The sequence below is a fragment of the Ochotona princeps genome, chromosome X (assembly GCF_030435755.1).
Source record: "Ochotona princeps isolate mOchPri1 chromosome X, mOchPri1.hap1, whole genome shotgun sequence".
Taxonomy (NCBI): Eukaryota; Metazoa; Chordata; class Mammalia; order Lagomorpha; family Ochotonidae; genus Ochotona; species Ochotona princeps.
In genome coordinates, this window is record NC_080865.1 from 72,711,896 (window position 1) to 72,726,028 (window position 14,133).

General features: G+C 41.1%; 1 protein-coding gene across 1 annotated transcript in view; it reads right to left on the minus strand.

The window, feature by feature from the left end:
* Window positions 1-414: 414 nt before the first annotated feature.
* GUCY2F (guanylate cyclase 2F, retinal) overlaps window positions 415-14,133 on the minus strand; it is a 106,688-nt gene continuing 92,969 nt past the window's right edge. The window contains exons 16-20 of the mRNA XM_004590182.3: window positions 13,775-13,873; window positions 10,475-10,569; window positions 3,441-3,529; window positions 3,259-3,347; window positions 415-641 (exon numbers count right to left, since the gene is read on the minus strand). Coding sequence (XP_004590239.2) covers window positions 3,260-3,347; window positions 3,441-3,529; window positions 10,475-10,569; window positions 13,775-13,873 — 371 coding nt within the window. The 3' untranslated portion in view covers window positions 415-641; window position 3,259. The remainder of the gene's footprint in view (window positions 642-3,258; window positions 3,348-3,440; window positions 3,530-10,474; window positions 10,570-13,774; window positions 13,874-14,133) is intronic.

Sequence of the window (14,133 nt, forward strand, 5' to 3'; positions counted from 1 at the left end):
GTATTTTTTTTCCTGTCACTGGTCTCATAGTATCTAAGTTATAAATTATGCTCATTAAACACTTTCTAGAGATTCAAACAAAATGAAAATGCAAACAAAAGGACTCCTACTTTTCTGTGAGAAGATAGATCTTACCACGGTCCAAGTTGATCCTGCTAGTTCAGAATGACTAAACTTGGAGTTGGTGCTCTACCTTTCCTTAGGGTTCATTTCCATGGTAATTTTTTACATATATATTTTTATTAATTATTTTGCATTATGTGACAGTTTCATAGGCTCTGGGAATCCCCCCATCCCTCCTCCTCCCCTCCCCTCCCCACTGGTGGATTCCTCCACCTTGATGCAGTATTACAGTTCAAATTCAATCAAGATTCTTTCCTTGCAAACATATACCAAGCATAGAATCCATTACGTTCAAGTGATCTTTTTGGTGAAATCTAAGGTAATGAACAATGTTTATCAAAGTTACTTCCCAGAAGTTTCTTTGTGCTGGAAATAGGCTTGATTAACCCTGGAGGTTGGTCATCTTCAGAGATACAGTCATACACTCATTTCCTGTCCAGGCAGAGCACTTAGTCAAACTGCAGTGAACTTTTCATCAACTTGCCAAAAGAAGATTCAAGTCCTGGAGCTCTTGGCTCCTGTGTGGGAGAAAGAGAAATCCGTCAGCACACCTTTTTTTTATATCTGGGCCTTCTACAAGGCCTCAATATGCATGAATTCAAATCTCTTCACCGTTCCTCTACCCCAGGAGCCGGTTACAAATGGCTGAACTTCCCTGGATCATTGAAGAAAGAAGTATTATTTCTCAGGTTTACATAATTGTGTGGTATTATTTACAAGGGCATCTATAAATTTAATCTAAATGGGGGCTAAGATGATATGGCCTAAACATTTATAAGTTGATGCTTTGGAACTTGGATCAGCTTCCTCCTCAGAAATTACACTCTCTATGTGTTGGTCAGCTCTCAAAGTAGTCCAAAAAGGCTGATTTAATCCATATAGAGAAGACTTATGTCACTACTTTGGAGGTAAACCTGAGTCCTGAGAAGAGAAAGAAAAGTATACTATAGCCCAGTCTTTGAGTCGAAGAACAACTCAGAAGAGTTAAAACAGGTGGATCTTCGCTGACTGTTCTACCTTCATGCTTGTCTGCCCCTTTCTCCCTCTATCAGATCCCCCTTGTTCTTGTGCTCTCTCAAGCCCACTGCTGTGACTCTCAGGTTGTCAAGGAATGACTTCCTCCTTTCTCCTTATCCCAGTCAAGATGAAGCCTCCAAATCTTCCTGAACAGCTAACTCCTCATTCTCCAAAAAGCACGCCCATGGTTCAGGGAAAATACCTTCTCAGTACCACCTTGACCCGAGTTGGAAAGAGATTAGAGGAAAATCACCAGATGGAGTGGAACTGAGTTTCAGAGATGGTGGCTATTGGGAACAAGGTAGAGAAGTCACTGCAAAGCCCTGCCTGAGAGTTGGCTCCTATGATTGGTTCACCAAGCCTATGCCTCATCTCATAGCATCTTTTCTTTATCTCTAAGCCCACAGGACCCCATAAGGATTTCCAGTTTTCCTCTGATAGTTCCTATGAGAGTGGAAAAGGATCAGATGTACTTATAGGTGTTGCAAGTTTTCTTCAATTTGAGCCTGTCTCAGTAAGTGTTATTCTGTAAATTCAAAGAAAGCTGAAATCATTCTAGAATAGGTGATATTCCTGCATGAAATTAACATAGGGCATTTATTGAGAGATGAATGAGTTTTCTGGGAACTTCTGGATTTGGGTTATTCTTTTGAAGCTTATCTAAGGTCCTTTTCTTAGAGATTGCTGTGCTTCGCAAAAGTGACCAATGTTACTGTGGTCAATTAATAAGCTGACTAAAGCACACATGTTCATGAGGCCAGGATTAGAGACTGAATCTGTGCTTGCATCAGTGGTTTCAAACCATTGCATAAACCCACAACCTGCAGAAGCTATCTAACAAGGTGGTTCTGATGAATGTGTTTGTAAGTAGCCTAAGTGACAACCATATGCATGTTAGGAAATCACTAACAAACCCACAAGCAAATGATGGTGAGCCAGCAGTAATGTTTTCTGCTGCAAACTCCAGTATATTCTTAGAAATTGATGGGTTTCTGTAGAATGCTTCCAATGTCCCCACCTCCCTGTCAAAGAAAAAATCCTTCAAGAGTTTCCACACCCTTTTCTATGGAGAGAGGCAGAGAAAGATAAACCTTGTATACATCCCCATGTCTATGAATGTCCCTGTGCTTCCTATCCAAAGAAGAGAATGCTTCCGGCAATGGATGACTGTATGTCCCAGCTGTATATATCCTTGTATCAGTCATTAGGAAAGAGCAAATCCAGACCCAGAGTGACAAAGAGTCAAGGTGGTACAAAAGACTGCAAAGAAAATGCATCTTCAGTACATCCGAAGCCTATATGTGCAGGTTACCTGTGATTGTCCCAGAAATGAAGAAGTGTTAAGGTTTTCTTAGAAATAAACAGTCCCAGAGAGTTGCCAACGTTAGTACAGAGAGACAGAAATTTTGCAAGATTCCTATGGAAGACAGAAGAAGAAAGCAAGATAAGGAGGAAACAGAGGTGTCCAAGAAAGCAATAGATTCCTCAGACAGCAGTACATGGGGAGCATTCTTGATCATAGGTTGTTGTTGTTCGTTCAGAATCACACTGTCCTTGTGTGGGAGAAGGAACAGAGAAAACTGTCACGCATCCTAGCCAGGAAGTCAAGCAGTAGTTGGTCTTCTTTTCGGTTGGCTGCCAAATTTGAAAAGATCAGGTAGTGCCTGTAGAGGAAATGACAGAATCATCCCCTCCAAAATTGCCCCAGCCAACAGATCCCAGGAGAAGGAGATAGCCACAATATCATTGTGTTGCTTGGCTACGTGTGAGTCTCTAAAGACTTGAGGTGCTTTACCATGTGGCCCAGGTGCTTCACAATGTGACAGGTGCACCTGCCTGATAACTGGAGAGCAAGGCCAGATTTGTTAGCATTCAAACGCGTTATCACTGCAGGAGCCAAGGGTCTCTCTCACAGGCCAATCTCCCCCAGGTGCAGACCAGTCTCTGCAACAGGCCTCACAACAAGGTTTTTGCCCAACTCAATGGAACTTGGAAATTCACCAGCTCCTTCACACTGTGCCAACAGAGCGTAGGCTGTGACTGGCACGCATGCCAAAGGGAGCCCCAGCTTTGAAAATCTGGCAAGCCTCGATGCTCTGTTTTCCTGCTGGCTATTACCTTATGGCTTGTTTCTCACCAACTGCTTTTCTGCCTTTCTTCTTTGGAAGGCTGCGATCTCTGCTGGTTGCAAGCCATGGCCCACTTGCCTGCAGGACAAGGGAAGCACCAAAACAGGTAGTGAAGAGATTGTAGCAGAGCAAGGCATAGGGAGACTCAGATTAACTCTGAATTTCACTTACCCATCTCTGCCCACTGGTGGGGGCTCAGGAAGGGGCTTAGTGAAGCCTTTTTTTCCAATCAGCCAAAATGTCTCCTCTATGCCTTTTCCCTATTAGAGAAAATTTGGAAAATCTTAGTCATGTTAGAATAAATTTTCTTGAATGTAACAGAATATAAACATTCACTTCAGTTCACAAATTGCCTAAAGTCCTCCTTCTCCATGCCTCCTGAGGCCTTCCTTCAAACAGGTTTCTTCTACATATGTACCTGAACCTCAGGAAAACTGCAGAGGTTGTGAGAGTAACCAGACGAAAAGGAAACACCATATCAAGCTGTCATCCACATGCTTTATCTACTCACCACCATCCAACTCCCTCTTTGAGAATGTGTGGTTGTTTAGCTAAATACCAACCAAACATCTGGATTCATCTGGATTCTCAATTGAGGACTTGTTTGTCATTTTTATCCTTAACTCTTAGCACTAGGCAAGCCATTTGTGCGTTCTAGATAGAGTTTATACATTGAGATTCTAACTCCTTCACTCAATGCAATCCAATAATATCCAACTGCCCACTACCACCATCACCAAAAAAAAAAAAAGAATGGACATAGCAGCCAAGCTATAAGACTTAGCAATTTTGCGCCCAATGCAGTAGCCTCATGGCTAAAGTCCTCGCCTTGCATGTGCCAGGATCCCATATGGGTGCCAGTTCTAATCCTGGCAGTATCACTTCCCATCCACCTTCTTGCTGGTGGCCTGGGAAAGCAGTCGAGGACAGCCCAAAGCCTTGGGACCCTGCACCCATGTGGGAAACCTGGGAGAAGTTCCTGGCTCCTGGCTTCAGTTCAGCGCAGCTCCAGCCATTGTGGCCGCGTGGGGAGTGAATCAATGGATGGAAGATCATCCTCTCTGTCTTTCCTCTTCTCTTGTATATCTGACTTTCCAGTAAAAATTTTTTAAAAGACTTAACAATTTTTTTCAAATTTTGTTTTCTTTATTAATATTTTCCACTATATATTTTATTCTAATTTTCAAGCATCCAAGTATTGCTTTGGCACAATGAATGAATACCATATCCATCCATCAGCTAGACTGAATACTTATTAGTATTTCTGCCACATTATCTATCTGAATATCTTGTCATACTTTTAAAGATTGATTTGGCATGCAGACTTACAAGAGGAAGAGGCTGAGAGAAAGAAATCTACCATCCATTAATTCACTCTGCAAATAGCCGCAATAACCGGAGTCAGGCCCAGCCGAAGCCAGAAGCTATATTCCATTTGGATAGCAAGACTGCAAACACTTTCAAAAAAATTTTAAAAGAAATTGTGGCCGGTTAAGTCATTACTTGTTACTAGTAGGGTTCAATGAGACATGAGCTTTGAATATATTTATTCTGAATTGGGTAAGAATTAATATAAACGCTAAAACATTGCCTCAATTTGGAATATGAGTAACAAATGAAACAACATTTGAACAGACTGCAAATATTTTCCTTTACATAGGAATATAAATTTCCAAGATAAATGTCTATGAACATAATGCTACATATCACAATTTAATAATTGAAAGTACAATATATAATTTCACTAACACAACTTGAACATCACACTAATTTTATTATCCTATATTACTAATAAAAATAACTTATATCATAAGAGTTAAAAAAAAGAAGAAATTGTGGCCCTTGTAACACTTCAAGCTCTACACTTTCATATGTACCTTTTTAGAAAGGTATCTTCGGAGGCCAGAAGCATTTCTAGATGCTTTGAATGCCGTCTCTATGCTGTGTACTTTTCTTCCTGCTAAGAGATTCTAAGCAGTAGAGTGAGACTCTAAGCAGGCCCCTACCTACAGCCCAGGTATTTGCTTGTCAAAGACCCATGTGTCTAAGAAGATAAAGGGAGTGTAAACTCAAGCTGGTCACCTCAGAGCCTGAGTGATGACTTCAGAGGAGCCCAACTTGGTACCTTTGTTCTGTCCCCTTCTTTCTAGTAACCCCCCCAATGTGTTTTCTGTCCTTTCAATTCTCTTTGGACTCTATTCTCATTTCTTCCAATCTCTAAGGGAAAAAAATGTGTTTACTCAGGTTGAGAAAAGTAACAGGATGTGTTTACAATTCATTAATCTGAAAGATGGTCTCACTCGCAGCAGCTCTCATTTGGAACCGGTTTAAATTGTTTAACTTAGAGGCTCCAGTCAGGTTTCCCACTTTAGATATCAAATCCACTGTTTTTTTTTTATTTTACATCACATTCATTCATCCCTCGATACTAATGATAAGGACCACAACAATAATTAGCACATGTAATTGGAGAAGCTCAAAGAATTTTTGCAAAGATGTGATTCAAAGCTGTGAGCAATCTCTCCATGAGACGAGTAAAAAGAAAATACCACCATAGCCCAGCTTTGTTAACTAGCAGGAAATTCACTCTAAACAGCTGCTTGAGGGTGAACAAATTGAAAATATACTCCATCAGGCATTCTTGCATTTATTTTACACTTCCTGTCTCAGAGCTGGGAATACAGAGATGGGTCTATCTTTCAAGAACTCATAGTATAGTTAAGTAAAAACAAGTATAAGTCCATGTTTTGGATTCTAAACATGTTCAGCCCAACTCTTCATCCTCCAAGCTCATTGCTGTGCTCATAGTAACCGGTAATGTGGCTTGTACAAAGGCAGCTCAGAAAATAATCAGACGGTTTCATTGATCTGAACTCTGAACACTTGAGTACTTAGAATACTCAAAACATCATTTTGGTAGAACACGTGAGTACTTCAAAAAGTTGGTAGAAAACAAAACCAAAAGATACATCTATTTGGAGAAAGAAGATTTTGAAATCCATGCCTTTAGAAGACATTCAAATGTTTGTGGATGGCATGATAGCTTAGCAAACTAGTCTTCTGCAGTGCAGAGCCAGCATTCCATATGGGCACTGATTCAAGTCCCAGCTACTCCACTTCTGATCCAGTTTCCTGCTTACAGGCTGGGAAATCAGAGGAAGACATGTCAAGTTCTTGCCCCCTTGGTCCATGTGTGAAACCAAGAGGAAGCTCCTGGTTCCTGCCTTCAGATCAGCTCAGCTCAGCTCTAGCCATTGTAGCTATTTGGGGAGTGAATCAGCAGATAGAAGAGCTTTCTCTCTGTCTCTCCCACTCTCTCTACCTCTGTAACTCTGACTCTCAAGGAAAACAAATGTTTTTGAAAAGCTCATGAAAATGAAGAAAGTGCATAAATATAAAACTTTTTATACCATAATAAACTTTTAATTCCATCTTAATGAACTTTTTGAAGAATCTTCATACCTCCAGGCCCAGCCAGAGTGTTTGTTCGAAGATCTCTAAGATCTCTAAGGCAACAGGACAGCTTGCCATGTTCAAAGCAACTTTGTAGGTGCCAGGACTGTCCAGAGATCTGAATGCCTCCTTGAGATACACTGGGATGCCAAAACTAGTGGTTGCAGAAGAGCCTGAGTGTGTTAAGGGCTCAGGTAAGCTTCCAAACCCAAGAGTATGCGGGAGAGCTTCAGGGAATCTCAGAGGTTTTGAAGTTTTGGAACCTATCAAAACCTTAGCATTCTGTTTACCCACTCCACTTCCATAATTATATTTCAGTCAGGTACAGAAGGGAGACAAGGTTGGCAACAGCTAAAGCTTCAGGCAAACTTATTGACTCAATAGTAATTCCTAGGGAGTCCCAGAGTACATCATATTTTATCATGGTGTCTTTAAAACACTTTAGGAAGTCCTAACTTACTTAGGCCTCACAAAACTCTTGGAAGCTAGCTGTGTTATTAATCCCATTCTACAAATGGGGACGCCAATGTTCATGGAGATTGAATTACTTATCAATAAGCAGATATAGCTATCACTTGAACACAAGTATACTAGACTCAACATTTTAAATGATTTTCCCTCCATACTGGTAAGCCTTTCAATACACTGAAATCCAGGGACAGGTCTGGATGCCAAAATACAACTATTGGGGTTTTTAAAGATTATGAAATTAATGAGTTTCCAGATAACCATAGATCAGAAGAGTCCTCCGGGTGGGCAAATGGAAGCAGAGAGAGGATAAAGTTACTTGCCCAATGTCATACAGGACATCATTGGTAGGTTGAGAATTACAGACTAAACCTTCTGACCTTCATGAATCTGTCACCTCAATTGCTTTTGTGTGTGTGTGTGTGTGCGCGCGTGCGCACGCGCACGTATGTGCATTACTGGTACAGGCATGGGTGAAAGAAAATGAGGGAAGAATGGAAATCGCAAATAACACAATGTTAATGCTTAGAGATCTGAAACCAAATACTCTTAGGCCCTCCCTAGAACTCAGAAATATGGCCAGAAAATGCCCATGTCTGGTGAAGAAAACAAAACTGTGTAAGAATAAACATTCAATAAAATTGAGATTTACATAAAGTCTCCAGTTAGTATAACTGATAAGTGTAGGCAACTACAAAACACCAGCAAAGGGGCTCTAAACTCATCAGAAAAATGTTGAAACAGGATTCATGTAAGAGAGAGATAACAAAACAGCATATCATTAGCCCATCAGGAGGCAGATATTGAAAAAGCAGAATTGGTAAGACATTGGTGATTCTTGACTGAGTAGTACAAAAGATGGCTGCAGTGGGCAGTCACCTGGAATGGCTAAGGTTTGGATAATGAGATGTAACTGGGTGCAAAACTTAACCCAAAAAAGAATATTTAAGGGAGGACTATCAAGCATCAGCCAGCTGAAGGAGAGGGTGTTTCTAGCCATCAACTTTGAGCTCACACATTGCTGGCCTGCTGGCCAACAAATGTGGTCTGTGTGCTCCATGTCTTGGAGCAACTATTGCTTCCAGCGTCACCATAGTAGATGAAGCACGGGAATGCTGAATCACAATTTTATAATGTGTGCTGCTGAAATGGTTTACTGTGGATATATGGGATTTCCCCAACAGATTAGGAGCTTCGCAGTTCCCTACTGTGCATTGCACAATATCTGCCTCTGGCAAGAAAGTAGAAGGTATAGAGATAGCTGATCTCCACTTCTCTCCCTTCCTTTCATGTGATTTTGCTTTGTACCCTTTTCATTTTTCACATTGTGCCTTTCTTTTCTCTCATTTTCTCCCTCAGTAGCTTCTTGTCAATCTCTCTTCTCCACAAAGCCTCTATTACCCCCAACAAACAAGGCCCCGTGTGGTATGAGGGAAATGATCTTTCACCCATTTTCTACATCATTTCCTCATATTTACTGTGCTGAGGTTCTGGAATTGTGAAGTTGCAAAGGTATCTCCTGAAGTATGTCTTGCTTTGTACATGAAACACCCTAAGATGCAAATGCTCCTGAATTGAATTTCTTGGGCAATAAAAATCATGGAGGGTTGATGGCACACGTTTTGTTTTTCAATTTTGAAGTGGTATCTCTGGTTCTTTAGCCTTTAATGAATTTTCTGTGCCAAGAAATATAGAGAAAAGTGCTGCCATGTACTCCTCTTCTGAGAAAGGACAGAATGTGTGGAAGCAACACAAAAGTCCTTGGGTATTTAGTTAGCTGTCCAAGTCATATCCCTACCTCTACCATCTCACTGTTTGAGTCCTGTTCAGAGGTGGGAAAAGAGCCTCTATTCCTTATAAGTGACTCATTCCACCTGTGGGAAGACATTAAGGATCTATTATACAGAGCAAATTACAACTGACCAGAAAAGAAAGTGACCAACTAGAGTCAGGTTTTCCAATACTTAACCTCTGAAATCTAGTTATATGTACATTGTCGCCATTTAGAGAATGTAGGCCCGTAACACAGACTAATTCTTTTTCTTAATGTATTTATTTATTTGTATTGGAAAGGCAGATAAACAGAGAGGAGGAGAGACAGAGAGAAAGATCTTCCATCTGATGGTTCACTCCCCAAGCGGCCACAACGGCTGGAGCTGAGCCAATCTGAAGCCAGGAGCCAGGAGCCAAGAGCTCTTCCAGGTCTCCCATGCGGGTGCAGGGTCCCAAGGCTTTGGGCCATCCTCTACTGCTTTCCCAGGCCACAAGCAAGGAGCTGGATGGGAAGCGGGGCAGCCGGGATTAGAACCGGCGCCCATATGGGATCCCGGCACGTGCAAGGCAAGGACTTTCACCACTACGCTATCGCGCCAGGCCCAACACAGACTAATTCTTAACTAAGCATTACTTAATGCTTTAGCTTTGCTCAGGAATAATCCTGAGAAATCATTTTCGCACAGCATGGTATCATGAAGAGTACTAAACAGGAACTCAGGCTCCCTAAATTTTGACCCAATTCTGTTTGTTGACTTACTATGTAATTCTGAGCAAATCATGTCTTCTTATCTGAAATGAACATGTATATTTACCAACCTGCCTTGAGGCTCTTACAACAGGTTCAGTCACTGGTCTTGGGATCAATCATCCAGAGGAAGATGAGGAGAATTTAGCGTATATGGCAAAAATGAAAACCATTGTAATTCTAAACACCAGCTTAAATGATATAGACCCAATATGCAAGAAATGTGCTACAGAATGCCTGACTCTCATGGAAACTGATTTTATTGCTGCTGGTTCTTGGAGAAAGGCATTAAGCATGCCTGTAAATGATAGGCCAATGGTCTCAATGAAACGTCAGAAAGAAAGGGTGGGTACTGAGAAGGCAGACAAAGAATCCAAGCTCCCCAACACTGTGGCTTATTGAACAATCTCCAGCACTGCCAAAATGTAAGTGAATGGAAGTTGGGAAATGTAAATAATGGTATCTGTTGGAAAGTCAAATGCTACACAGTTCTTTAATAAGAAAAATGCAATTCACAGTCTGAAAAATGCAGAAGAGTTCTCACCCACTCTCTTCCTGCTTCCTCAGAAGCCATGTTTTGAAGAGAAAACAATTGAGACAAAGTGGAACAATCTTTTAAGAATCCCAAGCAAGGCTGGAGATTCTGCATAAATTATAGCTCCGGGTCTCCAGACGCCCAGGTAAACTCTGTCAGTAGACCATGACCTCTCCAGAAACAGATGTGTCTAAGTGGTTTGGTTCAAAAGACAAAAGAACATTATACCTTGAGCTCTGTTCTTCCTCGAAGCTCCACTTGATAACCCTCACTCAGAGTCTGCAGAATAGTAACAGTGCTGAGGCTGACATGAATGCGGTAAGCTGGAAAAGAAGGGAAAAACATGACTTTGATGCTAGTTTCCATGGTGAAACTAGTTAGAAATGAAGCCATTACTTTTAAATGAACTAAACCCTAGAAAAAACTGAGAGAGGGAGAGAGGGGGGGGGGAGAGAGAGAGAGAGAGAGAGAGAGAGAGAGAGAGAGAGAGAGAGAAAACGCTGAGAGCTTAGTTGTTATTTCACAGGAGGGGGAGAGGGGCTAGCTATAGCAACTATCAGTCTCCTAGACACTGTCTCAGATGAAAGGTCATGCAATAAAAAAGATAATTTAACTCGAATGAGATAGAGTAGCCAGCAAGCACTGCTGTGCTCTCCTCTGAAACATGATGTCCCCTCTATGAGAAGTTTGGCTGGAGCACCTTCTCACACAGGGTGCTGCTAGGGCCAAGTTTTACATCATCCTACATAAGACACAGAAACTGTCTTTTCCATATGCATCTTAATATCTCTCAATATTGATGTACTAAAAATAAAGAATCTGTGAGAAATACCCCCGAAATCCCCACTAACTAACATTTTAAGAAGACTGAACAATTGTGGTTGTCCTTTGCACGGGCGTTTTACTGTAGACATACATGAACGTACAATTTTTCCAACCAATGACCCCAATCAGGCTTAAGATCTTTACGTGAGGAATTACCACTTTAAAAATTAGTTTAGCATCTAAATACAATTATTTAAAAAGCAATAATTACTTGTTTATTGGGGTGATCCTTGATTTTCCGACAAACTGCCAGCCTAAAAATGAGATCGTACTGCCAGCGTAAAAATGAGACCTTGTTAGGGCCTGGCGTGATAGCGTAGTGGTGAAAGTCCTCTCCTTGCACGTGCCGGGATCCCATATGGGCGCCGGTTCTAATCCCAGCAGCCCCACTTCCCATCCAGCTCCCTGCTTGTGTCCTGGGAAAGCAGTTGAGGATGGTCCAAAGCCTTGGGACCCTGCACCCGCATGAGAGACCCAGAAGAAACTCCTGGCTCCTGGCTTCAGATTGGCTCAGCTCCAGCCGTTGTGGCCGCTTGGGGAGTGAACCATCAGACGGAAGATCTTTCTCTCTGTCTCTCCTCCTCTCTGTATATCTGCCTTTTTAATAAAAATAAAAATTAAAAAAATCTTTTAAAAAAATGAGACCTTGTTGAAGCTGAATCTTAAATAAAGGGCCAAGTCGTATTCTCACATCCACTGAAGAAAAGGCATTCTTTTAGAAGCTGACTACAGTCTGAGTGTAAAGACAGGGCTGAAAAGACCTGCAAGAAATGCTCGCTATGTATACTCACAATGACTCTCCTTCCCTTGACAGATCAATGCTTAAAAAGGGTTTGCTTGTTACTAAATATCACATGCATGGCCAGGGTATCTCTAGCTAGCACTGTGCATACCACGCCTTTAGCACCTGGTCTTCAGGGAACCCTTCAGTAGAGTATCGCTGCTGGTTGGAAATACACGTTCAAAGGAGAGATAGTTGATTCCAACCAGCATCCAGCACTGTAGTAAGGAGGAGCTTCCAGTAGCTTCCATTCCAGAATCTCAGCTGAGTTACAAGGCGCAAAGGATATATTGGTGAAATTAATTTTTATTAATAGACTTGTCATTGTCTCAAATCTATCAAAAGATTAGATGCTTCCTCTTTACAGATCTTTAATCAATTTTAGAGCTTAATGTCTTATTTGCTTCACAATAATTACTTGTAGAAAAGCACTCTAAGCAGCTCCTTTAGGGGAAAAGCCAGTGTATATGCTTTCTTTGCAGCCCTCACAATGCCTTCCTTGCACAGTCAATACTTAAGAAACAACTGCTGTGTGTGTCTCGCCCCATTTTTTTCCTCCTACTTCATCAGTGGGACAAGGTGCCACCTAAATCTCAAAATTCAATTTGTGTTTTCAACTCTGCATTTCCAACATGAAGTATGCAGTGTTTTCCCTGACACAGACAAGAACATGACTCTAGCTTTATGCAAGCTTCCATCAGTCAAGAGTACTGTGCCAAATCTGCACTGCGGTTCCATGATCAATTTCACTTCATCTTGGGTTACACTTCAAGAGCAAAGTCATATTCACACAGCAGTTCCTAGATGACAACTTCCATAGCCTCTGCTGTATCTGTGGAGTTTAAAGACTTTCCCAGATGTCAGAAAATTTATTCTGACAACAGCTTCTAAGTTCCGTGCTGCCTCCTTAATCATGGCTGGACAAACTAGATTGACTAAGACTGGACCCATTGTGTAAGCCTGTTTCTGCATATGAGTGATGGCGAGTAGGGTCAGACAGGGCACCACCCACTGAGATATAGGTTACCATATCAGCAGGGAGTACTTTCAGTATATTTGCTGAAGTTTGGGAAGAACTTCTATTATTTAGTAGCTGACAGAATTGGGACTAAAAGCATACAGTTTTTTTTTTCTACTTAAAAAAAATCCATGAAAATGATACATAGAATTAGTGTTGTTCTCTATGTATTTTTTTTTCTAATCCAGCACAAGAAGTGTTTTTGTCCAGCCCTATTGTAAGTAAAGGCCAAGTTGTTTTTTTGACATTGCTCCAGTAGTAATGGTAAATAAGCATAATGTTTTGTATGGTTTCCGTCTCAAATGGGAGGAAAGAAATTGAGTCTTTGATGCCATTCCTGTTTTGACAGAAACAAAATGTTTTATACACAGGCACATTGGAATTAATTATTTCAAATTTCTAAGATCCTTAGATTGGAAGAGCGAGGGTATTTGATAAAACTAGAACACTTGGGGGGTATAACAAGTTCAAAAAGATTGCAAGCAGCAGTCAGTTGAGAGGCAATTTGCCATGAGTTTATCTTCACAAACTAGTTAGAAAACTGAACATGTCAATCTCTTACCTAGTTCCATTCTCAACATGACTCCCCAGCACCCACCAGGCTGGTCAATTTTTTCCTTTACCCAAAAGATTGTTTTTTAAGTTGTTTTGATCAAATTGGCTGACTGCTTCACTGTCACTTAGATACAACTTCATTTCTATAATACAAAAGTTACATGTTTGGTCCAACATCACCCCCTACTGGTTTGCAATTAAAAGCCACAAGAATTGAGATAAATTCTATTCTGTCTTTCTTTAAAACAGCAGAACATTGAGCAACCCGCTCCCTTCCCTACTCTTGAGGAAGAGCCACTTTCCCAAGAATAGGACAGTACCGTCTGTGGATTCCTCTCTAGGTACTCACGTAACCCTGTTGATTCCATCCGAGAAGCTGTGTTCACAGTGTCTCCAAACAAACAGTATCTGGGCATGGTAAGGCCCACCACTCCAGCAACAACTGGCCCTACAGAGTAGCAAGGGATTTGAATTACAGTTAACAGATATGCACTCAGTGCTAACAGAAGAGCACTTCAAAGGGAGGGGAAATGTAGCATTGCCAAAGAATACAAGTTATCATCCAGTGACTCTGGGAATCTGAATGATTTGTAATAAGTAATGAACTCTTCACCCAACTAGAAAGCAAGTTTATAATGATGTAGACAAGGCTACCCTTACAATTTATACTTTTGTTCCAAGTAAAAGTTACATCCAAACTGCTTATAT